Source organism: Chiloscyllium plagiosum, chromosome 42 (genome assembly GCF_004010195.1).
Source record: "Chiloscyllium plagiosum isolate BGI_BamShark_2017 chromosome 42, ASM401019v2, whole genome shotgun sequence".
In the NCBI taxonomy this organism is placed as follows: domain Eukaryota; kingdom Metazoa; phylum Chordata; class Chondrichthyes; order Orectolobiformes; family Hemiscylliidae; genus Chiloscyllium; species Chiloscyllium plagiosum.
The window spans coordinates 4,605,208-4,632,424 of record NC_057751.1 but is presented as its reverse complement, the minus strand read 5'-3'; the positions used below and the strand labels follow the sequence as shown (position 1 = coordinate 4,632,424).

At 49.2% G+C, this 27,217-nt stretch overlaps 1 protein-coding gene across 3 annotated transcripts in view; it reads left to right on the top strand.

The window, feature by feature from the left end:
• Positions 1–27,217, top strand: part of LOC122543039 (zinc metalloproteinase-disintegrin-like crotastatin) — a 96,542-nt gene that overhangs the window by 19,971 nt on the left and 49,354 nt on the right. The window contains exons 4-7 of one of the 3 annotated variants that reach the window (XM_043681231.1): positions 2,548–2,640; positions 25,055–25,146; positions 25,630–25,706; positions 25,890–25,968. In XM_043681231.1, the coding sequence (XP_043537166.1) occupies positions 2,634–2,640; positions 25,055–25,146; positions 25,630–25,706; positions 25,890–25,968 (255 nt within the window). In that variant the 5' untranslated portion in view covers positions 2,548–2,633. Of the gene's footprint in view, positions 1–2,547; positions 2,641–21,223; positions 21,384–25,054; positions 25,147–25,629; positions 25,707–25,889; positions 25,969–27,217 lie in introns of those variants that run through there. The other 2 variants (XM_043681230.1, XM_043681229.1) reach the window with 2 other exon arrangements.

Genomic DNA, 27,217 nt, shown 5'->3' with positions numbered 1-27,217 from the left:
CCACATCCCTGATCCCGTATTCCTACCCTCACATCCCCGCTCCCGTATTCCGACTGTCACTTTCCCAATCCGATCCTCACATCCCCACTCTTGTTTTCCGACCGTCACCTCTCGATCCAATTCTCACATCCTCGATCCCATATTCCGACCCTCTCATCCCCACTCCCATATTCTCACCCTCTTATCCCCAAACCGATCCTCACATCCCCAATCCCATACTCCGATCCTCACATACTGGATCCCATATTCCGATCCTCTCATCCCCACTCCCGTATTCCGAACGTCATATTCCTGATCCAACCCTCACATCCCCACTCCTGTATTCCGACCCTCACATCCCCGATTCGATGCTTACATTCTCACTTCCACATTCCGGCCCTCACATTCCCAATCCCGTACTGCCATCCTCACGATTTGCAGTAGGGTGGGTACTCAATCTTTCACACAGGGTGGAAATGTCCGTGGGGTTTAATGTTTGTGAGGAAAGGATTGTAGGATGTCAGTTGTAACAGAGAGTGTGTTCAGTGCCAGGAACACACTACCAGATGAGATGTTAGAAGGACAATGTCGAAGAGGCGTTTCGGCAGACAGGTGGACAGGGAATAGAGGGATGTGAACCATGTGCACGCAGGTGGCATTAGTTTGGAATAGCATCATGGTCAGCACAGATGTGGTGGGCCAAAGGGCCTGTTCCAGCACTATACTGTTCTAGGTTGGAGGAAAATACACAGCTTAATTTACCCTCATTTCTTCCTCTTTCTTAAACTCTGTCTTTTTCTTTCCTTTTTTTCTCTCTCTTGCCCTCTCTTTTCTGCTCTCTCTCTCTCTCTCTCTCTCTCTCTGTCTCTCTCTCTCTCTGTTCACTCTGTGTCTGTCCCTCTGGTGGCTATTTAAAGGTTATTCTGGTTTAGAAATATTTTGACAAGTCTGACGCATGCTCAGGTGAAATGAACCAATGACAGTGAAACAGGTTGTACCCTAGTCAAATGTGAAAGAAGGGAAACGTATCAGTTCTCAGAAAACTTGGCAAAGTGGTCAGAGGTCTCAGGAAAGCAGGTTCCAGTAGCAGGGAGAGCCAGTCTTTTTCCTGGGAAAAGGAAAGTGAAACTCTGGTATAGGTTTCAGACACCTCCAAGATTTATACAGGCCATTACAGTTATCTGACTAGGTGTCAGCTATTGTCAGCTGGTTTCCAACTGTTTCACTGTATTTTAGCCAAAGTGACTTCCGTTCGGCTGTTTGTATGCTGCTAGCCTTCACTGAGTGTGTTTCTCCTCTCTTACTGACTCCTTGTCTGTCTGTGGATCCCTCTTGCTGCCAACATGACTGAAACTGAAACCTTTCACAAACTGACCTCTTCAATCTCCTTCACACAATGACTTGTACTGCACCAGCCAGTTCTGTCCTCACCTCTGATTTTGATCTTAAACCCTCTTGCAGAGATTGTTCCTTGCTGCAGGAATCAGATGGCGGACAACAGTTCAACTCAACTCTTTTGGGAATGTGGTGTACTGTCTTTGTTTCTCCCTCCTTCTTTCTCTTCCTGTTTCATTCCCTTTCTCCCAACAGGTTCACATCGCCTCGATATGTAAACGAGATAAGAGTGTCCACATATGAATTACACCCTGCCCTCATCTGATGTTGATTCAAACTCCTTCCAATCGAAGAAAGTTTCACAGAGGTGCCAAAGGCCAACATTTATTGCACTCAACTAGTCTAAGTGACCTCACCTGGACATTGATGTTTGTCTTTGCATTATGTTGAGACAAGGTAGAGACTTCACATCTTGTGTGCTCTGTACGTCATCAATAGGAAACGTCTCAGTGGAACATTGCTATCAAATCACGTGATCTCCACACTGGTTTTCATCCACAGCCCCTGTCTCATGAAATGGGAAGAAAGTGTTCTTGGTGAATTTGAACTGAAGCCCTTTTGCTGTTTTGTAAGAGTGATTGAAAGAGCATCTCAAGTTTAAAACCCACTGAGCTGTGGATGCTGGAAATCAGAAACAAAAACAGAAAAACAGGAAGGGTCACTGAACCGGAAATGTTAACAGACTTCCTTCCACCAATGATGCCAGATCTGCTGAGCTTTTCTTGGCAGTTTCTTTTGTGTTGAAATTGTAGTTCCTGAGCAAGCTGTGTCTGCAAAGTTTCAGAGGCAACTGTGCATGATTACTGACTGGGCGAACACACCAGAACATCAGAGAAACAGTCACTGGATAATCCGACACTTTACCACCTTGCCTTCAAAAATAACCCAGCAGCCAAAGTATTTTTTTGCCAGAAAACCAATCTTTGCCTCGAAGCCTGTTGTTGTATTTTCTTTTTGTGATGAGAGTGTGTTTTGAGGATGTTTGGAGGGATAAACAAACACGACTGACTGTGTCTGTCAACTGGTTATTGCATTTTGATACTTCTTTTTGACAATCAACCAATGATTGTGTCAGTCGGGTAACTTGGTCGATAAATCCTATTGTTTCAAACCTGATCTTGGTACGATGTTTAATTCGGTAACTTTGAACTACCTGTGCTCTCACTTTTGCAGATTAAAACAAAAAGGTGGAGTGGGACAATGAGCCAAGGATCAAGAACGGGAGGTCACAGATTGAAAGTGATTTGCGAAAGTAGCAAATGCGAGGTGAGGAAGCCTTAGTTCACCCTGCAAGTCGTCACGTCTGGGAATACACTGTCTGGAAGTGTGGTGGAGGCAGGTTCAGTTGTAGCATTGGATGGTTATTTGGACAATAATAATGTGTAGGGTGGGGGGGGGGGGGGGTAAGCTAGGCATTTGGCATGATGCTTGTTTGAAGAGCCACCACAATCACAATGGGCCAAATAGCCTCCTCGGCAACAATAACTCCTCCCTCTGCTCTCCCTGACTTCCCCCTTGACCCCTTTCACCCTCCCTCTCCTGTTCCTCACCATCCTATTCTTTCCTCTCACTCAGCCTTCTCTTTCTCTCCCTTTCCCTCTTCTTGTCTCTCTCATTTTCCCTTTGTTTCCGCTCCCACCCTGCTTGTGTTTCTTCCTTTCACTCACTCCATCGCTCCTTAGGTTTGTCTGCACCACTTTCCCTCTATCTCTCCGTGTGCAGACCCTGGGAGAATGGTGGTGCCTGTAACCCGGAGTTTGCACGCTGTATTTCCCCCTTCTATTTGAATACAGAGCTTTTGAGACTGCTCACTAGATGGCAGCAAATCCCCACAAACAAAACATTGAGAAACCCAGAGAAACTAGGGATTGCTTTTAACACAGGAGTTTAGATTAGAATGGTGCTGGAAAAGCACAGCAGTTCAGGCAGCATCCGAGGAGCGGGAAAATCGACATTTCGGGCAAAAGCCCTTCATCAGGAATACAGGCAGAGAGCCTGAAGGGTGGAGAGATAAATGAGAGGAGGGTGGGGGACATTGATGCCCTGGGGTTGAAGAGTTCCGAGGCGGAAGATGAGGCGTTCTTCCTCCAGGCGTCTGGTGGTGAGGGAGCAGCGGTGAAGGACGCCCAGGACCTCCATGTCCTCGGCAGATTGGGAGGGGGAGTTGAAATGTAGGATCTTGAAGGAAGTCAAAGCTTCATGGTAAAGTGAGACCTAACATGGGTGAAGGAATGAAATCTGTTGTGAAAGAGCTTTCAGACCCTGGGACAACTTTGTAATGATGCTATGCAGTTGCTGCCCACTGTGCTTAAATAGTACTGGATGGGCGGAGCACTTTGGATTAGAAATGGAAAGTCAATTGAGTTCTGAAGAATGTAACCGTGAGCTTAGAGCTTGGTACAGCTCTGGGCACCAAGTGTTGGAGTATTAAGTATCAAGGAAGAGAGTTTGATGAAAGTCCAAAGCTGAGTGAGGACAATACTTGAACTAGCCTTCTCTGTGATCAGTCCAGTTTGAACCCAAACTCGTGGATATGTGTTTTTTTAAATTCACTCTTGCGACTTGGATGTTGCTGGCTGGGCCCAGCATTTATTGCCTGTTCCTAGTTGCCCCTGAGAAATTGTCTTCCTTAGCCGCTGCAGTCCCTGTGCTGTAGGTGGACCACAATTCCCTGAGGGAGGGAATTCCAGGATTCTGACCCAGTGACAAGGAAGGAACAGCGATATATTTCCAAGTCAGGTTGGTGAGGGACTCAGAGGGGAACTTGCAGGGGGTGGTGTTCCCATGTGGATATGGAGCCAGGCAGCAAGAGGAAATCACAGGCACATGAAGACAACCAAGAGGAGACCTGGGGGTGATGTTTGAGATGAAGAGAGAATCCACACGGCCTTTAAGTGGTAAGGCCCACTCCGACTGGGTGTGGAGGGTCAGATCTGCTGTGTGAGTGCCTGAGGAGCCTCGAACTGTTTTGTTCCATTGTTTTCCAGGAGGCAGTGGGGAAGTGGTGGTGGGGGGGACCGAGGGTGAGGTAACTCAATAGAGACTGGTATTCTGTCACCAAGTCACCCTTTATTTACAAGTGGAGGGTCCTAGACACTGATCGAGCTCCCTCAGCTCCCAAAGTGAACAGAACCCCTGACCCTCCTGTTCTTATCAGTCAGCCAGAGATCCCTGATTGAACCAGATTAACAGGCCTGTCAGGCAATTCCAACTCTAGGCGGCCAACTTGGCTGACCTCGTTCCAATCCCTACAAGGGGTGGGGTTTGAGACCCTCTGAGTCGAGGGTCTATCTGGCTATACCCTGTCCCAGTGACTATGTGTCCTGGCAAAGAGCAGGCAGAAAGATCACAGGGATTTATGGATGAGGGGGACAAAGATGCATTCCACAGTGCTGTTTGCTAAAAGGATGGTGCTGTCTTCTCCACTGCTTTCAGCATTCTACAGCCCCCGACTTAGCTGTGTCAGATTCCTTCCTTTGCTGTTGTGAACTTGCAAATCTTACACAGTCTGATCCCACAAACGACAACTCTGACTCCAGCCCATTTTTCGGAGACTTATTGACTTAGCCTGAGAAATGAGGTGGGGACCCAGACAGCAAGCCCAGGGATGCCTCCATCTCCTCTCCTTTTCAGATCAGCATTGATTGGGAAACAGCATCTCTGACGGTGTAGCACTCCCTCGGTACTGCACTGCAGCAGTCAGCTTGGATTCACTGCTTGGGTCAATGGAGTAGGACTCATGGGTGTGAGAGTGCCACTCAGTGGGCTGTTAGGGGGCTGCAAGATGGACTATTCAAATGGGGGCTGTCTTATTCTCTCCTGTTTGTGGCTCGCTGTCTCAGTGATGGGTCAGCAGGGAAAGACTGCACAACTCTGGGCACTGTAAGTAATTTAACACAGCCAATCCACCTGGCCTGCACATCTTTGAACTGTGGGAGGAATCCGGAGCACCCGGGGGAAACCCTCGCAAAGTCAGGGAGAATGTGCAAGTTTTGAGAAGATTTGGAGCTCAGGTTGAGGTCTGGGATGTAGGTTGGCTCTTTGAGCTGAAAGATTCATTTCCAGACGTTTCATTACCCTATTAGGTAACGTCTTTGTGGGCCTCAGGCGAAGCAATGCTGAAAATCCCTGCTTTCTATTTATATGTTTGAGTTTCTTTGGGTTGGTAATGTCATTTCCTGTGGTGATGTTATTTCCTGTGGTAAAGTCACTCCCTGTTCCTTTTCTCACGGGGTGGTAGATGGGGTCTAACTCGATGTGTTTTTTGATAGAGTTCGAGGAATTCCCGTGCGTGTCATTGTTTGGCTTGTCCTAGGATGGATGTGTTGTCCCAGTCGAAGTGGTGTCCTTCCTCATCCGTATGTGGGGATACGTGTGAGAGAGGGTCCTGTCTTTTTGTGGCGAGTTGGTATTCATGTATCCTGGTGGCTAGTTTTCTGCCTGTTTGTCCAATGCAATGTTTGTTATAGTCCTTGCACGGTATTTTGTAAATGACGTTAGTTTTGCTTATTGTCTGTATAGGGTCTTTCAAGTTCATTTGCTGCTGTTTTAGTCCGTTGGTGGGTTTTGTGGGCTACCATGATGCCAAGGGGTCTGAGTAGTCTGGCAACAGAAGAATGTGCAAACTCCACAGACAAGTTTGTGGGGCTACTTGGTGCAACACTCAGTTGAATGCAGCCTTGATGTCAAGGCCTACCACTGTCACCCAGCTCTTTGGTCCATGTTTGATCCAATGCCTGGCAGAATCCAAACTGGGTGCCAGTCACTGAGCAGGTTATTGCTGAATAGGTGCTGCTTGATCACACTGAGTCTTCCAATACTCCTCAGCCAGACTTCGTCCACTCCATTCATTACTTCTCTTCTCTCTTTTTTAAAATCTCTATCTTCTTAGTGATGACCTGAACTGCCAGCCTCAGTACGGACCCAAGGTGGCAGTCTCCCGTCCCAGCATGGTGGTCACTTGGCTGCCTGTGTCAGTCTTTCTGTCCAATATGGCCTGGACTGAGGGGCGTGCACAGTCGGGTGTCAAGGCCCAGCATGATCACGATGGGTGCAATGAAGAACCACACCATGAGGCAAAGTGCATCATGCAAACCAGGATTAACAGATAATTCATATTCTTTTAGCAGTGCGCTGCTGGTGGATTATGAACCTGGTGGATACTGACCCTGACATTGTATCCAACTCACTGAGTCCCTCAATGCTGGTCAGTTGGAAGGCACAACAGCAGCGCTGACTTTCAGTCTCGATAGCCTGATGTTCTTGATCATGATTTGAGCCTTGGAGCAGCAAGAAAAATATCAAATCTCCTAAATCACACATCAGTCACCCCAAACCAACTTGTCTTTCATTAGCGAAAAATCCTGTTGTACCGCCCAATCTCCATAGTTCTGCGCCCTCTGGACCAGGTTCAACAACAGAGAGTTCACAAAGGTGATGGTGTACTGCAGTCCGTGGCGTAACACCATGGCCCCACTGTGAATGGGTCTAAAAATATAGCCGGAGAATTTATGTCCAAATTTCCCTGCCAATAAAATAGCAATAACAATCAGAAAAATAACAATAAAATACAGATTTAAATTAATAGCCAAAAATGAAATGATAATCCTATACAAACGCCCATGTGAGGACGTTCGCAGAGATCATTATCATTCGGGGAACACCAAAGAATATCAGCAACAAATGGCGAGGTGGAAACATTCTGGTGGACAAGTGGCATTGGTTCTATTTAACTGTGTGTGTTGAGAGTGTGGTGCTGGAGAGGCACGGTGAGTCAGGCGGCGTCCGGGGAGGGGGAGGGTTGATGTTTCAGGCACAAGCCCTTCATCCTGATGGGGGGTTTTTGCCCAGACTGTCGATTCTCCTGCTCCTCGGATGCTGCCGGGCCAACACCACACTCTTGACTCTGATCTCCAGCATCTGCAGTCCTCACTTTCTGCTATTTAACTCTGTACCACAGTCCTGTGCATCTTTTTTTTTAAATAAATAGCACAATTCACACATCTTTTTGACAATCAAATGATTCAACATCATAATTGGAACCCTGTGCTCAAGACCCATCCCATTGAACACCCCTCACAAATATCATGACCCCACACACACATTGACTGATGAAAACATACAGCATAGTTGGAGCCATCTGTGCTGACCCTCATTGATTACTCCATAATGACCTACTGAACCCACCCATTGCCCACATTGTATCTGGGCTCCCACTGGAGCAAGCTACGAGATCCACCAACACAATCCCTTCACATCAAGGAATTGGCAAAACAAGCTGTCACTCAGAGGTGGGTTGTTCCAAAACCTATCTGACCAATAGCAGGCTTTGAACGACCACAGAGAGAGAGAGAGAGCAGTCTTGCTAAACACTTTCTCGACCAGCCAGGGCCAGTGCTCAACCAAGCTCTATCAATGCAGCCTCAGTGCAAACCCATTGGGCACAGTGCAGAGAACCACACAATACTGCACATTACCAAGGAGCCTTCACATTGACAATGCATCTACTTTACATTGAGAAAGTGAGGACACTATCATCCGGCCTCGCTAAATGGAAATAAATTAATTACCAGTCCTACAGTGGAAATAAGTATGATTAACTGCAGAGATTTATATAGCATAAGCTGTTACAAGAATACCAACAATGGCAAAGATGGTGTGGTATATTTTTTCAATCATTACCCTTGGAAAATACATTTTGTTGTTTGTGAAACAACCTCTCCCTTCCTACTGCTGACAATCTGTCTGAATTGGAGAATTCTTTCAGAAATGGAGTAGACACAGATCCAGAGATAATATGTTATACTGTATGCTGTCTCCATTGGGAAAGGATGATTCCAATTTGGTTTATTTTTATCATTTCCAACAAACAGTTTACGACAACAGGTTTGTTTTGATGATGTGATATCATTGAAATTTATGTCTATAATGAATACCCCTAAGTCTGGATTAATCTGATGTTACTTGGTCTCAAATGTTAATTGCAATTTGTCTTCAAACTACAAGATTTGCATTACTTCATACTCCTATCAGTCTTTTTAAGTTTGAAATATCTTTTGATGTTCGTTTCTGTGATTACCTTCAATTTGCTGAGGCTATTCAGTCATTCAGTACCTTGTCTTGCAGAGCTCCTTGATTGATGTTTCACTGCACAATGGTTTACGAATGCTTTTCATGTAAATTCAGGCTTACAACACATTTGGGAAATTTTATTTATGATCGAGCTCTCTAATATAGAACCGGAAGTTAATACTGACCACAGAAATAGCTGGAACTTATGCTTTGTAATATATTTTGCAAAACAAATACAAAAATAAATAGAAACTAATTCAGAACCTTCACTTCAAAACGATAAAATGACAGAATCACGTCGAACACAAGATACCTTTTGCCTCATCCTGTTTATAGAGTCATAGAAATGTACAGCATGGAAGCAGACCCTTCGGTCCAACCTGACCATGCTGACCAGATATCACAATCCGATCTAGTACCACCTGCCAGCACCTGGCCCCTATCCCTCTGAACTCTTTCTATCACCCTAAACCTATGCCCACTAGTACTGGACTCACCTACACTCAGGAAAAAGACCTTTTCTATTTACCCTATCCAAGCCCCCCCATTATTTTATAAACTTCTATAAGGTCACCTCTCAGCCTCCGACGCTCCAGGAAAAACAGCCCCAGCCTGTTCAGCCTCACACTGCACAGTCTGGAGACAAGACCCAGCACGGTCTGGAGACAAAATCCAGCACCGTCTGGGATGAACACTCAGCACAGTCTGGGGTCAAGGCCCAGCACGGTCTGGAGTCAAGTCCCAGCACGGACTAGAGTCAAGGCCCAGCACGGTCTGGAGTCAAGGCCAAACATGGTCTGGAGTCAAAATCCAGCACGGTCTGGAGTCAAGGCCAAAAATGGTCTGGAGTCAAGGCCCAACATGGTCTGGAGTCAAGGCCCAACATGGTCTGGAGTCAAGGCCCAACATGGTCTGGAGTCAAGGCCCAGCACAGTCTGGAGTCAAGGCCCAGCACAGTCTGGAGTCAAGGCCCAGCACAGTTTGGAGTCAAGGCCCAGCACGGTCTGGGGTCAAGGCCCAGCATGGTCTAGAGTAAAGGCCCAGCACGGTCTGGAGTCAAGGCCAAACATGGTCTGGAGTCAAAATCCAGCACGGTCTGGAGTCAAGGCCAAAAATGGTCTGGAGTCAAGGCCCAACATGGTCTGGAGTCAAGGCCCAACATGGTCTGGAGTCAAGGCCCAGCACAGTCTGGAGTCAAGGCCCAGCACAGTCTGGAGTCAAGGCCCAGCACAGTTTGGAGTCAAGGCCCAGCGCAGTCTGGAGTCAAGGCCCACCACAGTCTGGAGTCAAGGCCCAGCACAGTCTGGAGCCAAGGCCCAGCACAGTCTGGAGTCAAGGCCCAGCACAGTCTGGGGTGAAGGCCCAGCACGGTCTGGGGTGAACGCTCAGCACAGTCTGGAGTCAAGGCCCAGCATGGTCTGGAATCAAGGCCCAGCACGATCTGGAGTCAAGGCCAAACATGGTCTGGAGTCAAGGCCCAACATGGTCTGGAGTCAAGGCCGAACATGGTCTGGAGTCAAGGCCCAACATGGTCTGGAGTCAAGGCCCAGCACAGTCTGGAGTCAAGGCCCAGCACAGTCTGGGGTGAACGCCCAGCACAGTCTGGAGTCAAGGCCAAACATGGTCTGGAGTCAAGGCCAAACATGGTCTGGAGTCAAGGCTCAACATGGTCTGGAGTCAAGGCCCAACATGGTCTGGAGTCAAGGCCCAGCACAGTCTGGAGTCAAGGCCTAGCACGGTCTGGGGTCAAGACCCAGCACGGTCTGGAGTCAAGGCCGAACATGGTCTGGAGTCAAGGCCCAACATGGTCTGGAGTCAAGGCCCAGCACAGTCTGGAGTCAAGGCCCAGCACAGTCTGGGGTGAACGCCCAGCACAGTCTGGAGCCAAGGCCCAGCACAGTCTGGAGTCAAGGCCCAGCACAGTCTGGAGCCAAGGCCCAGCACAGTCTGGAGTCAAGGCCCAGCACAGTCTGGAGCCAAGGCCCAGCACAGTCTGGAGTCAAGGCCCAGCACAGTCTGGAGCCAAGGCCCAGCACAGTCTGGAGTCAAGGCCCAGCACAGTCTGGAGCCAAGGCCCAGCACAGTCTGGAGTCAAGGCCCAGCACAGTCTGGAGCCAAGGCCCAGCACAGTCTGGAGTCAAGGCCCAGCACAGTCTGGAGCCAAGGCCCAGCACAGTCTGGAGTCAAGGCCCAGCACAGTCTGGAGCCAAGGCCCAGCACAGTCTGGAGTCAAGGCCCAGCACAGTCTGGAGCCAAGGCCCAGCACAGTCTGGAGTCAAGGCCCAGCACAGTCTGGAGCCAAGGCCCAGCACAGTCTGGAGTCAAGGCCCAGCACAGTCTGGAGCCAAGGCCCAGCACAGTCTGGAGTCAAGGCCCAGCACAGTCTGGAGCCAAGGCCCAGCACAGTCTGGAGTCAAGGCCCAGCACAGTCTGGAGCCAAGGCCCAGCACAGTCTGGAGTCAAGGCCCAGCACAGTCTGGAGTCAAGGCCCAGCACAGTCTGGAGCCAAGGCCCAGCACAGTCTGGAGTCAAGGCCCAGCACAGTCTGGAGCCAAGGCCCAGCACAGTCTGGAGTCAAGGCCCAGCACAGTCTGGAGCCAAGGCCCAGCACAGTCTGGAGTCAAGGCCCAGCACAGTCTGGAGCCAAGGCCCAGCACAGTCTGGAGTCAAGGCCCAGCACAGTCTGGAGCCAAGGCCCAGCACAGTCTGGAGTCAAGGCCCAGCACAGTCTGGAGCCAAGGCCCAGCACAGTCTGGAGTCAAGGCCCAGCACAGTCTGGAGCCAAGGCCCAGCACAGTCTGGAGTCAAGGCCCAGCACAGTCTGGAGCCAAGGCCCAGCACAGTCTGGAGTCAAGGCCCAGCACAGTCTGGAGCCAAGGCCCAGCACAGTCTGGAGTCAAGGCCCAGCACAGTCTGGAGCCAAGGCCCAGCACAGTCTGGAGTCAAGGCCCAGCACAGTCTGGAGCCAAGGCCCAGCACAGTCTGGAGTCAAGGCCCAGCACAGTCTGGAGCCAAGGCCCAGCACAGTCTGGAGTCAAGGCCCAGCACAGTCTGGAGCCAAGGCCCAGCACAGTCTGGAGTCAAGGCCCAGCACAGTCTGGAGTCAAGGCCCAGCACAGTCTGGAGCCAAGGCCCAGCACAGTCTGGAGTCAAGGCCCAGCACAGTCTGGAGCCAAGGCCCAGCACAGTCTGGAGTCAAGGCCCAGCACAGTCTGGAGCCAAGGCCCAGCACAGTCTGGAGTCAAGGCCCAGCACAGTCTGGAGCCAAGGCCCAGCACAGTCTGGAGTCAAGGCCCAGCACAGTCTGGAGCCAAGGCCCAGCACAGTCTGGAGTCAAGGCCCAGCACAGTCTGGAGCCAAGGCCCAGCACAGTCTGGAGTCAAGGCCCAGCACAGTCTGGAGCCAAGGCCCAGCACAGTCTGGAGTCAAGGCCCAGCACAGTCTGGAGCCAAGGCCCAGCACAGTCTGGAGTCAAGGCCCAGCACAGTCTGGAGCCAAGGCCCAGCACAGTCTGGAGTCAAGGCCCAGCACAGTCTGGAGCCAAGGCCCAGCACAGTCTGGAGTCAAGGCCCAGCACAGTCTGGAGCCAAGGCCCAGCACAGTCTGGAGTCAAGGCCCAGCACAGTCTGGAGCCAAGGCCCAGCACAGTCTGGAGTCAAGGCCCAGCACAGTCTGGAGCCAAGGCCCAGCACAGTCTGGAGTCAAGGCCCAGCACAGTCTGGAGTCAAGGCCCAGCACAGTCTGGAGCCAAGGCCCAGCACCTGGAGTCAAGGCCCAACATGGTCTGGAGTCAAGGCCCAACATGGTCTGGAGTCAAGGCCCAGCACGGTCTGGAGTCAAGGCCCAGTATGGTCTGGAGTCAAGGCCCAGCATGGTATGGAGTCAAGGCCGAACATGGTCTGGAGTCAAGGCCGAACATGGTCTGGAGTCAAGGCCCAGCATGGTCTGGAGTCAAGGCCCAACATGGTCTGGAGTCAAGGCCCAACATGGTCTGGAGTCAAGGCCCAGCACGGTCTGGAGTCAAGGCCCAGTATGGTCTGGAGTCAAGGCCCAGCATGGTATGGAGTCAAGGCCGAACATGGTCTGGAGTCAACGCCCAGCACAGTCTGGAGTCAAGGCCCAACATGGTCTGGAGTCAAGGCCCAGCATGGTCTGGAGTCAAGGCCCAACATGGTCTGGAGTCAAGGCCCAACATGGTCTGGAGTCAAGGCCGAACATGGTCTGGAGTCAAGGCCCAACATGATCTGGAGTCAAGGCCCAGCATGGTCTGGAGTCAAGGCCCAACATGGTCTGGAGTCAAGGCCCAGCACGGTCTGGAGTCAAGGCCCAGTATGGTCTGGAGTCAAGGCCTAGCATGGTATGGAATCAAGGCCGAACATGGTCTGGAGTCAACGCCCAGCACAGTCTGGAGTCAAGGCCCAGCACGGTCTGGGGTCAAGGCCCAACATGGTCTGGAGTCAAGGCCGAACATGGTCTGGAGTCAACGCCCAGCACAGTCTGGAGTCAAGGCCCAGCACGGTCTGGAGTCAAGGCCCAGCACAGTCTGGAGTCAAGGCCCAGCACAGTTTGGAGTCAAGGCCCACCACAGTCTGGGGTCAAGACCTAACACGGTCTGGGGTCAAGGCCCAGCACGGTCTGGAGTCAAGGCCCAGCACAGTCTGGAGTCAAGGCCCAGCACAGTTTGGAGTCAAGGCCCACCACAGTCTGGGGTCAAGACCTAACACGGTCTGGAGTCAAGGCCCAGCATGGAACGGAGACGAGTTGCCACCATGGACTGGACAGGACGGAGTGTTATTCTGCACTTTTTGCTTCTTTAAATTTTTCTCTTTGTTTGTCCCTTAGAATTTGTAGTTGGTACGAAGATGGCGCTGTAATGCAGTGACTTGGAAACCTTGCACTGTAGTTATGTGAGTACATGTGACAATAAAGCTAATTGTAATTCTGTCAGTGCCCCCTTCCATCACTGGATCTGGATGTGAGTGTCCTAGTGAGATAGGTGGGCATGGGGCATTTATGATGAACACAGGAAATGAAAGCAGAAGACCATGCTGCACCATTTAATAGTGTTCTGGTCACCCTCAGCTCCTCTTTGCTCAACTACCCCAGATCTGGAAGCTATTGTTCTATCTCTCTTTCATTTCCTGTCATTTGTTTCCCTTTCCCGGTGATAATTCCTTGAAAGTGGAGTTGCAGGTAGACAGGGTGGCTGAAGAAGCTGTTGTGCACTTGCTTTCATTAGTCACTGTATTGAGTATGGGGGTTGGGAGGTCATGGTGGAGCTGTACAGGATATTGCTGAGCCCACTTTTGGAATACTTCATGCAAATCTGATCTTCCAAGAGGAAAGATGTTGTGAAACCTGCAAGGGTTCACAATAGATTTATAAGGATTTTGCCAAAGTTGGAGGATTTGAGCTAAAGGGAGAGGCTGAATAGGCTGGTGATGTATTCCCTGGCGCGTCGGAGGCTGAGGGGTGACCTTACAGTGGTTTATAAAATCATGAGGGGCATGGATAGGGTAAATAGACAAAGTCTTTTCCCTGGCGTCAGGGAGTCTAGAACTAGAGGGCATAGGTTTAGGGTGAGAGGGGACAGATTTAACAGGGACCAAAGGAGCAACCTTTTCACACAGAGGGTGGTACGTGTATGGAATGAGCTGCCAGAGGAAGTGGTGGAAGCTGGTACAATTACAACATTTAAAAGGCATCTGGATGGAGATATGAATAGGGAGAGTTTAGAGGGATATGGGTTAAGTCTGGTCGGTGTGGATGAGTTGGACCAAATGGTCTGTTTTTGTGCCGTACAGATCTATGACTCTCTGACCACTCTGTTGAGCTCCACCTCAGTATGATCTTCAATCTGAAGGTTACTTTCAATCTTCATCTCTCTTCTAAGAACAAGGTCTCTCGATTTGCCTGCCTCCCCATGCACTCTCATTCTGCCTTTGTTCCCTCTTCGTTGAGGAGGGATGTAGTTGCATTGCACTCAGTTCAGAGGAGGTTCACCAGATTGATTCCAGAGCTCAGGGGCTTGCCTTCTGAAGAGAGATTGTGCACCTTAGGCCTATACAGGCAGCCCTAGGGCTGTGGACAGGCTCATTCCTGGAGGTGATTGACAAGTTCATTTGTATACTAGTTGGAACACCAGACAGGACAATATCAAACAACTGTTGGTAAGTTCAGGAAATGTTCATATGTCAGCTCTTTAACATGACAACCCTGCATAGGACTGTGCTTGTAAGAATGAACATTCATATGTGTATCAGGGACCCGCTTTGATGGGTTTGGAACAAAGAGAGGAGATCTGACTGAGGTACATAAAATTCTAAAGGTGATTGACCAAGTGGATGTTTCCTCTAGAACGAGAGGTCATCATTTTCGGAGAAGGGGCAGCAGATTTAAAACGGAGATGAGGATAAATCTCCTCTTTCAAAGGACTGTGAATATGTGCATTGGATGCTAGGACAGTGAATAAATTTAAGGACAAAACAGAGAGAGTTTTAACGATTAACGGCTTGACGGGCTATGGGAAGAGGGTGGGACAGTGGAGCGAGGACTGAGAGGAGATCAGCCATGATAGGATCAAATGGCAGAGCAAGTTCGATGGACTGAATGGCCTACTGACTGCAGGGTGTTTCAGAGGCATCAGTGTTGCTGTTGCTGTTTAAATCAGCATTATCTTTCCTCAGCCCTGTCAGCATCATTGTTCTCTTGGGCCTGTCTCCACAGCTCTGTATCCTGCTCTCATTCATTCAGCATGCCCATTTAGCTGCAGTTCCCTCACACCACCCGCCATTTCTATTACCAGCCAGTTCTCCTGGGCCAGGCAATCCCTGGTCATTTCATTCTCAGTGAGACAATGCCATTCTATGCATTGTGAATCAGTGCTCAAGTAGGAGGGAAATCTGCTGGCTCTCTTTTCCCTCTTATAAGTAGCTGGTTTGTTTGTTTCTCCCTACGTGACTTGCCAGTCTTAAACACCCCCTCAAAGCTCTAACTTCCTCCTTCCTTACCTAAGAAAAGAAAGGCACTGTACAAGATATAAAGCCCATGATTCATCTCAGATGACAAAGCAGATTGAGAATTGGAACTCTGCAGTCACAGTGTGTCATAGCAGAAGGAAGCTTTGGTTGTATTTTTCTGGTGGTTTACATTTCCTGCTGCTGAGCTGAGCTATGTGGTCAGACTATCAGTGATTAAATCATGGAGGACTTTGACTGTCAAACGTCACATTTCAGGCAGTCAGCTGCAGCAGGGTCATAACATTGCTCTGTGGCTCAGTCCTGTCGGCCTCTCCCCTTGTACATGTACCTGTGGATAGGCATCACGTACAAGGCTGTGCTCACACACGTACACACACACACACACACTCTCTGTCTCTCACACTCACACACCCTCACACATACTTCACACATTTACTTACATGTCCACTCTGACACACAGATCTCACACACCACACACCATCACATGCTCACACACACACTCACACAGATAAGTATTCTCACATGCACACAGCATACACACAGACAGACATACACACAATTTCTCTCATCTATCCACATTGCTATACAAAGAAAGACAGGCTCACACATGCCTGTTCTTGCTCTCTATCTCTCTTTATATCATCTACGCACACACATTTCTCCAGACTGTTATACAAACACAGAGAGGCTCACACATGCATGTTCTCCTTATTTCTCCTGTACCAAGACATCGAGGCTTTCTAATGTAAAACCCTTTTGCCTCTCCATAGACTGTAGCCTTCCATTCTCTGCCTGTTGGTGTTTCTGAAGCCATGCCTCTTTAGTGTTACTGGTGTGTCTGCTTCCATCACATCGTCTGGCAACACATTCCACCCTCTGTGTGAAAAACATACCTCTCACATCTCCTTTCAAAACTTATCCCCTTTTTTACCTTAAAGCTATGTCTTCTCCTAATTGACATTTCTACCTGGGAAAAAGACTCTGACTGTCCACGCCACTCATAATTTTATAAACCTCTTTCTTCTCCCTCATCCTTCAATGTCCAATGAAAACAAACCAAGTTTGTCTGGGCTCACCCACCCCTTTTCCAGCCTTCTCTATCACTCCTGAAGCCACTCTTGTCACTCTCTCAACCAAGTCTCTGTAATAGCTACAACATTGTGGTTATACGTACTAATCCAAGCACTAAGTTCATCTGTCTTACCTGTTCTAACTCCTCACATTAAAACAAATACAACTCAGACCACCACTCTGATCATGTTCACTAACATCTTCCTATCTGTTCTTCCTCTCTCAACCTTACTGGCCTTACTGTCTGACTCCTCCTCAGTCAGTTCACTTGCTGGCCTCCTGCTCTGGTTCCCGCACCCTTCCACTCTAGTTTAAACTCTCCTGAGTGGCACTAGCAAACCTCCCTGGCAGGATAGTTTAGGTGCAACTCTTCCTTCTCGTATAGGACCCTCCTGCTCCCAAAGACACGCCAGTGATCTATATTCCTGAAACCCTCCCTCTGATCACAGCTCTTTAGCCACATATTTAATCATACTATCTTCCTATTCCTGGCATCACTGGCACGTGGCACAGGGAGTAATCCAGAGATTACAAACCTAGAGGCTCTGCTTTCCAACTTGCTGCCTGACTCCCTGAACTCTCTTTGGAGGACTTTGTCTCTCTGATACTACCTGTATCGTTAGTACCAATATATACTACAACATCTGGCTGCTCACCCTCCGCTTTCAGAATATCCTGTACATGCTCAGAGACATCCTTGACTCTGACACCGTGGAGGCAACGCATATTCTGGAGTTTTGCCCGCGGTCACCGAAACATGCATGTGTGCCCCTGACTATAGAGTCCTCTATCACTACAGATCATCTACACTTTGATCCTTTGTGCTGTACACTCAGGATGCCACTAATTTGGCTGCTGCTACTGCTTTCCCTTGAGAGACCAGACCCCCAACAATATCCAAAACAGTTTTCCTATTTGAGGGGAGAATGGCCACAGGGGACTCTTGCACTGCCTTCCCAGACTTAAACATCATCGGAGTGGTCATCCAACTTTTCTCTGTCTGTGTAGCTCTGACTGATGGTGTCATCAGCTCACTAAATATGTGACAGGCATAGTCAAGCTCACACGTGCATGTTGCATCTCTACCTCTCTGTATGTTTCTGTACCCCTCTCTCTCTCTCACACACACAAATACACACACACAGGCTCACGTGTGCATGTTCCCATGTCTTACCGTAACATGCCTTGTCCACGTGGTCTGTCCTCATTGCTGAGCCCCCAACGCTGAACTTGGGAAGAGGGTTGTGTCATCCAAAAATTGCTGGAAAAACTCAACAGGTCTGGCAGTATCTGTAGAGAGAAAAACAGCATTCACACTTGAAGTCCAGTGACCCTTTGTCTACTTTCTGTCTGTGGATGTTGCCAGGCTTGATGAGTTTCTGCGGCAGTCTGTATTTTTGTTTCCGATTTCCAGTATCTGCAGTGCTTGGTTTTATTTCGTGGTATTGTGGTCAGTGCTTTATCTTGTGCTTTAAGCCATTGCTGCTCCCTGCACGTTGAGAAGCAGCAGGTCAGGCAGCGTCTGAGGAGCTGGAAAATCAACGTTTTGGATTGAAACCCTTCATCAGGACATAGGGGCTCGGCCTGAAATGTTGACTTTCCTGCTCCTTGGGTGCAGTCTGACCTGCTGTGCTTTTCCAGCTTCACATCTATTGACTCTGACTTACAACATCTGCCGTCCTTATTGTCTTTGAGATGCTGGTCTGTGTTATCTCGGGCTGTGAGTACCTGCAGACATCCTGTTCACTTCTGGTCCCACCTGTGGCTATTCTTTCCTGCTGTTCAGCACAGGGTGCTGGATCAAAGCCAGGAAAATCAGCTACACGTGACTGGCTGACCTTGCAGTCTCCTGATTAGTTCACTCATCCTGCACAAGACCAGCTTTTTGCATTTGTGGGCAGTGAGAAACAAGATAGTGGAAGTTGCCCTTCACAGCTCTTCACTCTTCTTGCACAGGACATGGACAGCAGCAGAAGGTTTCTGTCTCAGTAAAGAATCATGGGAGTGTATCAGGCCAGGCACTGAGGCAATTTGAGCTGTTGCTTTTGTTGGCTTCTTCTCTTATCTGACTCTCATGGACTGGCCTGAGCAGCAGATGAGGACTTAGAAAGCTTAGGAAAGAATATTGGTGCATTGCTGATATGTGTGGGTGATCAACTCAAGGGGTCCTGAATATCACTGGAAGAGTGCTGATGGCCCAGTGGTGCTGATGGCCCAGTGGTGCCGATGGCCCAGTGGTATTGTCCTTTGACTACAAACCTGGAGACCCAGCTCATGCTGTGCGGACCTGGTTCAAATCGAATTGTGGTGGAATTTGAACTTGTTAAAAGTTGAGTACCCATGAATTCCAGATCAAATTCCGCCGTGGAAGATGGTGGAATTTCAATTTAATTAAATAATCTGGAATTAAGAGTCTAATGATGACCGTGAAACTGTTGTGGATTATCAGGAAAAGCCCATCTGGTTCACTAAGGTCCTGTAGGGAAGGAAACTGTCATCCTTCAACAGTCTGGCCTCCATGTCACTCCACACCCATAGCAAGGTGGCTGACTTTGAATTGCCCTCTGTTCAATTAGGGATGGGCAACAAATACTGTCTTGCCAGCAACGATGGGATTCATTGCCATTCAGAGGAAGAGTCCATATTGAGATTTGTCAACGAAGCTGTGTGACACACAGAGCAGCAGTCGTATCTGCCTTTGTCAGCTGAATATTTACCAGGGAAAAGGAACTGAGAAAGTTAATGAACCGTGTGGTGTGTTCACACACATCATCAAGATTATAGCCTCACTTTCAGGGTGCCACAGTGGTTTAGTTTTAGTGCTGCTGCGTCACAGCACCACAGACCCAGGTTCTGTGGAGTTTGCACATTCTCCCCATGTCTGTGTGGGTTTTCTCTGGGTGCTCTGGTTTCCTCCCACAGTCCAAAGATGTGCAGGTTAGGTGGATTGGCTGTGCTAAATTGCCCATAGTGTCCAGGGATATGAAGGTTAGGTGCGTTCACCATGGGAAATGCAGGGCTACAGGGATAAGGAAGTGGATCTAGGTGAGATGCTTTTCCAAGGGTCGGTGTGGACCTGATGGGCCAAAGAGTCTGCTTGGGATTCGATGATTCCAGTTGTTTATAATGGGACCATCTTTGTTGTATTGTCAACGCAATTATGTTCTGGCGTTTTGCTGATTACTCACATTGTGTTGAATTTGCCCATCAATTATCAATGATATTGTGGAAAGTATGAATGATAAACCCCTCAGGCTGTTGAAGAGCAAAATCAAGATCATTAACTGTGGCAGAAAATGTTTCATAAGCTGTTCCTGGTCTATTATGATGTTGCCAGTAAGGTCATTACATGTCTCAGGAATTGGTATATTACTCCCTCTCTATTCAGGTCATTGTCAGAAAGTGTGAGTGCATGAGCTGACACATTGACCTGGGGCCAGGGAGGAGGGCACATTGAGTGTACAGCCATGTTGTAGAACGGGTTTGTTCCATAGATGAGGCGGATTTATCAGTGTTGTGTGCATGGGCAATATTTGCTTGAGGCCAGGCCTCACTAAGCACCGGGCCCTGCCGTGTCCCTCTATCTATGCATTGTTACTGCAGCTCAGGGATTTTGAAAAGTGAGACCTGTTCAAATGGCACGGTATCTCTGGTAGAACAAGCTGCCAGAGGAAATGGTGGATGCAGACATCTGGGCAGGGACACTTGTAGGAAAGGTTTGGAGGGATATGGACCAAATGCAGGCAAATGGGCCCAGCTCAGTTTAGAAAACTGGGTCAGGATGGATGAGTTAGACCAAAAGGTCTGCTTCTGTGCTATATGACTCAATGACCCATCAACAGTGCCCTGCCTTCTGCTGAGGCAATTGCAGATGATCGGATGACCTCTCAGGGACAGGGTGGTCGTGGTAGAACTGGGTGGGATGCTTTTTGGACAACCAGTGCAGACTTGATGGGCTGAGTGGCCTGTTTCTGCACTGCAAGGATTCTATGATTCTCATGTTGCCCGGTATGGAAGGTTTGAGTTATGAAGATAGGCTGGGACCTTTTTCACTGGATTGTAGAAGGTCAATAGGCGAACTAATGGAAGTTTATAAAATAATGAGGGGTGCAGATTGAGTTAACGGTAGTTGTCTTTTTCCTAGAATGAAGGATTTCAAGACTGCGATGCAGTTTTTTAAGGTGAGAGGAGTGTGGTTTTAAAAAGACATGTGGGGAAAATTTTGAAACTGTGGATGGTTCATGTGTGAAATGAGCTTCCTGAGGAAGTGGTTGATGCTGGTCCATTTGGGGCTGAATGGCCTGTTTCCATGCTCTGGGGATTCTATGAAATTACAATGTTTAAAAGACTTTTGGATATGTACGTGAATAACAGGTTTGGAGGGATAGGGGCCAGGAGCAGGCAGGTTGGGCTAGATTAGGTTTGGGATTCTGGTTAGCCTGGTCTGACTCTATGAGATGGGACCCAGCTGAGGGGGTTGCTGGGATGACTTTGACAGACAGGTTGAAAAGTCATTGTTGAAAATCAGGGCTAAACAGATTGGATTGTGCCCCCTCCATCAAATTCTGCCTTCTGAATTTCCAGCAAAGTTTATATTTGCCAGGGTTAGTAACTTTCAACTCCAGCTCTGTAATTAAACACAAATTCTCTCCTTGCGCAATGATACTGCTCCTCCTCCTCCTCCTCCTCCTCTTTGGGTTTGCATGTTGAAACAAACAGCCAGTCTGCAGAATGAGGAAGCGCTGACAGGAAGGGAGTATAGTCCAGCCAAAACAACACAGCAGAGGCAGCAGGAGGTACTGTGTGTTGCCTCGGACAGGTGAAGCATGGTTGACCCCAGCTGTTTGGTGCGTTTTCTGCTCCTGTGTTCCATTGCTGCAGAGTTTGGTAAGTTTCTTCACCCCTGGCTGAGTGATACTCAGCTGCTCATTTGAAGTGAATTTGCTGAGTACCTTTTAGGGTGAGCGGGCTGAAGCTTGATTGTGGGAAACATGAATCTCCCTCTGGTCCTTTGAGCAAGTAACTACCAGCTGAAGTAGTGAGGACGAACAGTGGGCTATTTGGCTGCACCAGCATCATAGCCAAGCGTGAACCTGTCTTCCCCACATCTCAGAGTTTGTGAGTGTGGACTCTTGCAGTCTTGCTTGCCACCCTCAGAGCTTTGAGAGCACTCTTACAGTCAGTCAGTCAGAGTGATGTGGAGGGAGCCTCTGGTTTCGATGACCATAGTACCTGCAGCAGCATTGCTGGCTCACTGTCAGCTCTGGCCAAAGCAGTAATTTCCTGTGGTGTTGCAGCTTGACTTCAGCTTCTGACTTTGTGGAGTTTTGCCAAACCCCTGTCAAATCCAGATCTGTCAACACTGACTGGTGCGCTGCTGAGTTTCTAACCTTGGGTCGTTGTGTACAATACGAACATAGCCCTGTGTGCCTGAGCAGTACCATCCTGTGAACAGAGACGGTGGATAGGAGGTTGGATCAAGGCTTAGCAGCTCGAAGATGGATTGGGTTCATGTGGGAACTGTGCTAGATGGGTCGACCCACTCAGGGAATGTGGATAGTGAACACAGAATAAACATGGAGCAGAAACACTCCTGCACGGTGAACGTTTAGGATTTCAATTGCAGTGTGACAGAGGGGCAGCAAGTGAGCCAGACTTCTAGCAGGAGAAATCCTTGAAAACGTTGAGGGATGGGGATAGAGAGGGGAGGATTGAGGGGGCTGGGGTCAGAGAGTGGGGGAATGAGGGCGATGGGAACAGAAAGGTGTAGATAAAATATACGTGGAGCATCTTGCTCCTCAACAATGCTCCACTTGTGGCACATTCTAGGATGAGAGGATAACGGTAGCAAATGTAGGAGATAAATAGATTTTAAAATGTGTGGGCTTGTGGCGCACATGGATAAGACATCTGACTACGGATTGGAAGATTGTAGGTTTGACTCCTACCTAGTTTGAGTGAGTTTTGGGGCAGCATGGTGTCTCAGTGGTTGGCACTGCTGCCTCACAGCACCAGGGACCTGGGTTCAATTCCAGCCTCAGGGAACTGTCTGTGTAGAGTTTACACATTCTCCCTGTCTCTGTGTGGGTTTCCTCCGGGTGCTCTGGTTTCCTCCCACAATCCAAAGGTGTGCAAGTTGGGGTGGATTGGCCATGCTAAATTACCCATATTGTTAGGTGTATTAGTCAGAGGGAAATGGGTCTGGGTGGGTCAGTGTGGACTTATTGGGCCGAAGGGCCTGTTTCCACACTGTAGGGAATTTCATCTAATCACAGAGTTGAGGAGAAACTACTTCTCCCAAAGGGTGTGAGTCTGTGAAATTTGCTACGATGAAGTGTGGTGGAAGCTAGGACAATGAGGAAATGTAAGGAGGAGTTAGATAGATTTTTAATGGGTAATGGGTTGAATGCATATGGAGGGCAGGTAGGAAAATGTGGGCGAGGAACCTATCAGCCATGACAGAATGGCAGATCAAATTCGATGGGCCGAATGGCCTATTTCTGCTCCAATATCTTATGAAGTTAGGAAAGTCGGGGAGAGAGAGGGAGGGGGGACAGAGAGTTGAGGACTGATCCTTATTAGGTTAATCATCAGCAAACAGGAGACAAAGGCAATCCATATCTCCAGGGTGTACCTTGTGTGCGTGGTGTAATGTGACACCAGACTATTAGAGGTTTGTTCACAAGACAAAGCTTTTCACTGTGTCTTGGAATATGTGACAATAAATAAATTCAATTCAATTGATGTTTGTGACTGTTCAGATTCTCTGAGGAGTGTATTTGTAAAAATCAGTGATGAATTTGGTGTGCCCTTTCCGATATTGTTCATTTGGCTAGGAGCCTGGGAAGAGGGGGGCTGTTCTCTGATGAAAGGCTGTGTAAATGGGTCAGTTCCCTCTGGAGTTTGGGAGAATGGGAGGGTGGTTGGTGGCTCAGGAGGTGGCATGGTGGGGTAGTCACTGGGACTGGAGAAGGTGGGAGTGCCCTCTCACAGCTAGGGCGTCCCCCCACCACCACCACATTTGGAACTACAATGAGGAGAACAGTCTTCACCCCAGGCTTGTGGGCCTTCAGTGCTCTGGAGTCCCCAAACATTGCAAAGATTAAAGGCCAGGGTCGAGAATTCCTCAGTCTGTGGGGGAATGCATGGTACCTGGGGACGATGCAGCAAAGTGGAGTTGAAGATTAGCAGTGATGGCTATTGAGTGGTGGAGAGCATGCTCAAGGGGCCGAATGGACTTCACTCCTTCTATCTCTCCTGCTTGTGAGTCCTTCACTGGTTCAAAGGGACCTGGGCACTCACTTTGGGAGAGGGAATGGGGATCAGCTTGGTGACTCATGCCATTATCCTTGATCCCTCTGCTCTGCTGTGCCATGCTGTGGTGGGTTGTGCTGTGCTGTGCTGAGTTCTGCTGTGCTATGCTGGGCCCTGCTGCGCTGTGCCAAGCTGTGCTGGGCTCTGCTGTGCTGTGCTGTGCTGTGCTGTACTATGTTGGGCTCTGCTCTGCTGTGCCATGCTGTGCTGTGTTGGGCTGGGCTGTGCTGGGCTGCGCTGTGCTGTGCCATGCCATGCTGTACTGGCTGAGCTTTGCTGCACTGGGTTCTGCTGTGCTGTGCTGTGCTGTGCCATGCTGCGCTGTGCTGTGCTGAGTTCTGCTGTGTTGCACTGTGCCGGGCTGTGCTGTGCTGGGTTCTGCTGTGCTATGCTGTGCTGTGATGTGCCATGCTGTGCTGTGCCGGGCTGGACTGTGCTGTGCTGTGCTGCGCAGTGCTGCACTGGGTTCTGCTCTGCTGTGCTGGGCTCTGCTGTGCTGTGCTATGCCATACTATGCTAAGCTGGACTCTACTGTGCTGCACTGTGCTGGGTTGTACTGTGCTGTGCTGGCCTCTGCTGTGCTGTGCTGTGCCATACTATGCTAAGCTGGACTCTGCTGTGCTGTGCTGTGCTGTGCTGAGTTGAACTGTGCTGTGCTGGGCTCTGCTGTGCTGTGCTGTGCCATACTATGCTAAGCTGGACTCTACTGTGCTGCACTGTGCTGGGTTGTACTGTGCTGTGCTGGGCTCTGCTGTGCTGTGCTGTGCTATACTATGCTAAGCTGGACTCTACTGTGCTATGCTGTGCCGGATTGTACTGTGCTGTGCTGTGCTGGGCTCTGCTGTGATCATTTGGCTGGAGCAACACTCATTGCCTATTCTGCTCTGAAGCTGCACAGGTCAAGCTCAAACCTGCTCTTCATTTGACCAAAGTTTCCTTTTACCCACGTGCCATGGGCACATCCTGAAAAGGCTCTTCAGAGACCGGTATCCCATCCCCAATCACCTTGTATTTACAAATACACAGCCTTTGACTATAGCACTGCCTCTTCATGAGTTGGATATTTAGCAGCGCCCAGTGTCACTGACCTTCAACCTTTCATGTCAGCCTGGGCTCCCTGATTACACCAGATTAACAGCCCCAATCACTGAAGGCTCAACCCATCCCCACCATCAGCCTGTAACTTCAGTCAGTGTCTTTGGGTCACCCCACGGTCTGACCAATGTTCGGTTGTGTGTTCACAGCAATTTTAGCGGCTTCCAAACTACCTGACGTCCAGAATTACCAAGTGGTGATCCCCAGGAGGCTCCACACAAAGCACAGACGAACGAGTGAGGTACTGTGTGACACCCAGGAACAGCACGTTTCTCACCAACAACACGGGTTATTGTATAAAACTGACTTTAATCAGTACCATCGGTAGGCACGGGATTGATGGTTCCAACAGAATGTCTGAAAGGTGGACGGTCTGAGGGGTTTCTCCTTAGACAAGAACGTTGGGATAAACTGACAGCAGAGTAACAGTGAGCAGGATTTACAATGAGACAGAAACACAGGGGTACAGTGACAGAGGGGGAACTGCAAGAGCAGACAGGGTAGTTCTGGTTATGAGCACTGAGCCAGATGTAATGACAGCGTTGGGACTGGGCTTCTATTACAACAGAGGAAGTGGGACTGGAGGCAAGAATGCTCTGTAAGGCGACTGGTCCAGAATCAGAAACCATGAGCAGATGAGAGACAGGTTTGAACAAGAGAAGTGACAATAGGCAGGTGGGGAAAGTTGACATTGAGTTGAATTTTGCCATCTCTCCTCTGGCAGGGGCTTCATCCATCGGTTATTCAGTTTGAGGTTCCGGTGGACGGCAAGGAGCAAGTGGTGCACCTTGAGAAGAATGAGTAAGTGTTCAGTTCATCTGATGGATCGTGAGGTTAAATCTTCCACCTTGTTGATGTGGATGGTGATAGTCAGTAGTTTTAAACATGTCCGCTAGCAAGTACATGCACGTCATATCGCAGCATTGCTGCATTATTCCAAAGCCATGAAAGGTGTCCACTTTCATTCTCCCTTCCCTTTCACAGGCAGCTCATTGCGAATAACTACTCCGAGACATACTACTTGAAAGATGGGACTGAGGTGACAAGCAATCCTCTCTATCCAGTGAGTATGATGCAGAATCAGAAACTCAGCAGCTCAGGCAGCATCTGTGCAGAGGCAGAGTTAACCGTACAAGCACAGTACAAGCACTTCTTCACTCCATTTCTGTGGAGATGGATCTGAGTGGGATATGCACTGTGATCAATAGGCACAGTGGGATATGGGTCTGAGTGGGATACGGTCTGTGATCAATAGGCACAGTGGGATATGGGTCTGAGTGGGATACTGTCTGTGATCAATAGGCACGGTGGGATATGGGTTTGAGTAGGATATGGTCTGTGATCGATAGGCACAGTGGGATATGGGTCTGTGTGGGATTCTGTCTGTGATCGATAGGCATGGTGGTATATGGGTCTGAGTGGGATATGGTCTGTGATGGGTAGGCACAGTGGGATATAGGTCTGTGTGGGATACAGTCTGTGATCGATAGGCATAGTGTTTATGTGTCTGAGTGGGATCCGGTCTGTGATCGATAGGCACAGTGTGATATGGGTCTCTGCGGGATACGGTCTGTGATTGATAGGCACGGTGGGATATGGGTCTGTGTGGGATACGGTCTGTGATCGATCGGCACGGTGGGATATGGGTCTGAGTGGGATATGGTCTGTGATCGGTAGGCACATGGGATATGGGTCTGTGTGGGATATCGTCTGTGATCGGTAGGCACAGTGGGATATGGATCTGTGTGGGATACGGTCTGTGATCGATAGGCACGGTGGGATATGGGTTTGAGTGGGATATGGTCTGTGATCGATAGGCACAGTCGGATATGGGTCTGAGTGGGATACGGTCTGTGATCAATAGGCACAGTGGTATATGGATCTGAGTGGGATACGGTCTGTGATCAATAGGAACAGTGGGATATGTGTCTGAGCGGGCTACGCTCAGTGATCGATAGGCACAGTGGGATATGGGTCAGAGTGGGATATGGACTGTAATTGATAGGCACAGTAGGATATGGGTCTGTGTAGGATATGGTCTGTGATTGATAGGAACAGTGGGATATGGGTCTGAGTGGGATTTGGTCTGTGATCGATAGGCATGGTGGGATATGGGTCTGTGTGGGATACGGTCTATGATCGATAGGCACCGTGCGATATGGGTCTAAGTGGGATTCTGTCTGTGATCGATAGGCATAGTGTTTATGTGTCTGAGTGGGATCCGGTCTGTGATCGATAGGCACAGTGTGATATGGGTCTCTGCGGGATACGGTCTGTGATTGATAGGCACGGTGGGATATGGGTCTGAGTGG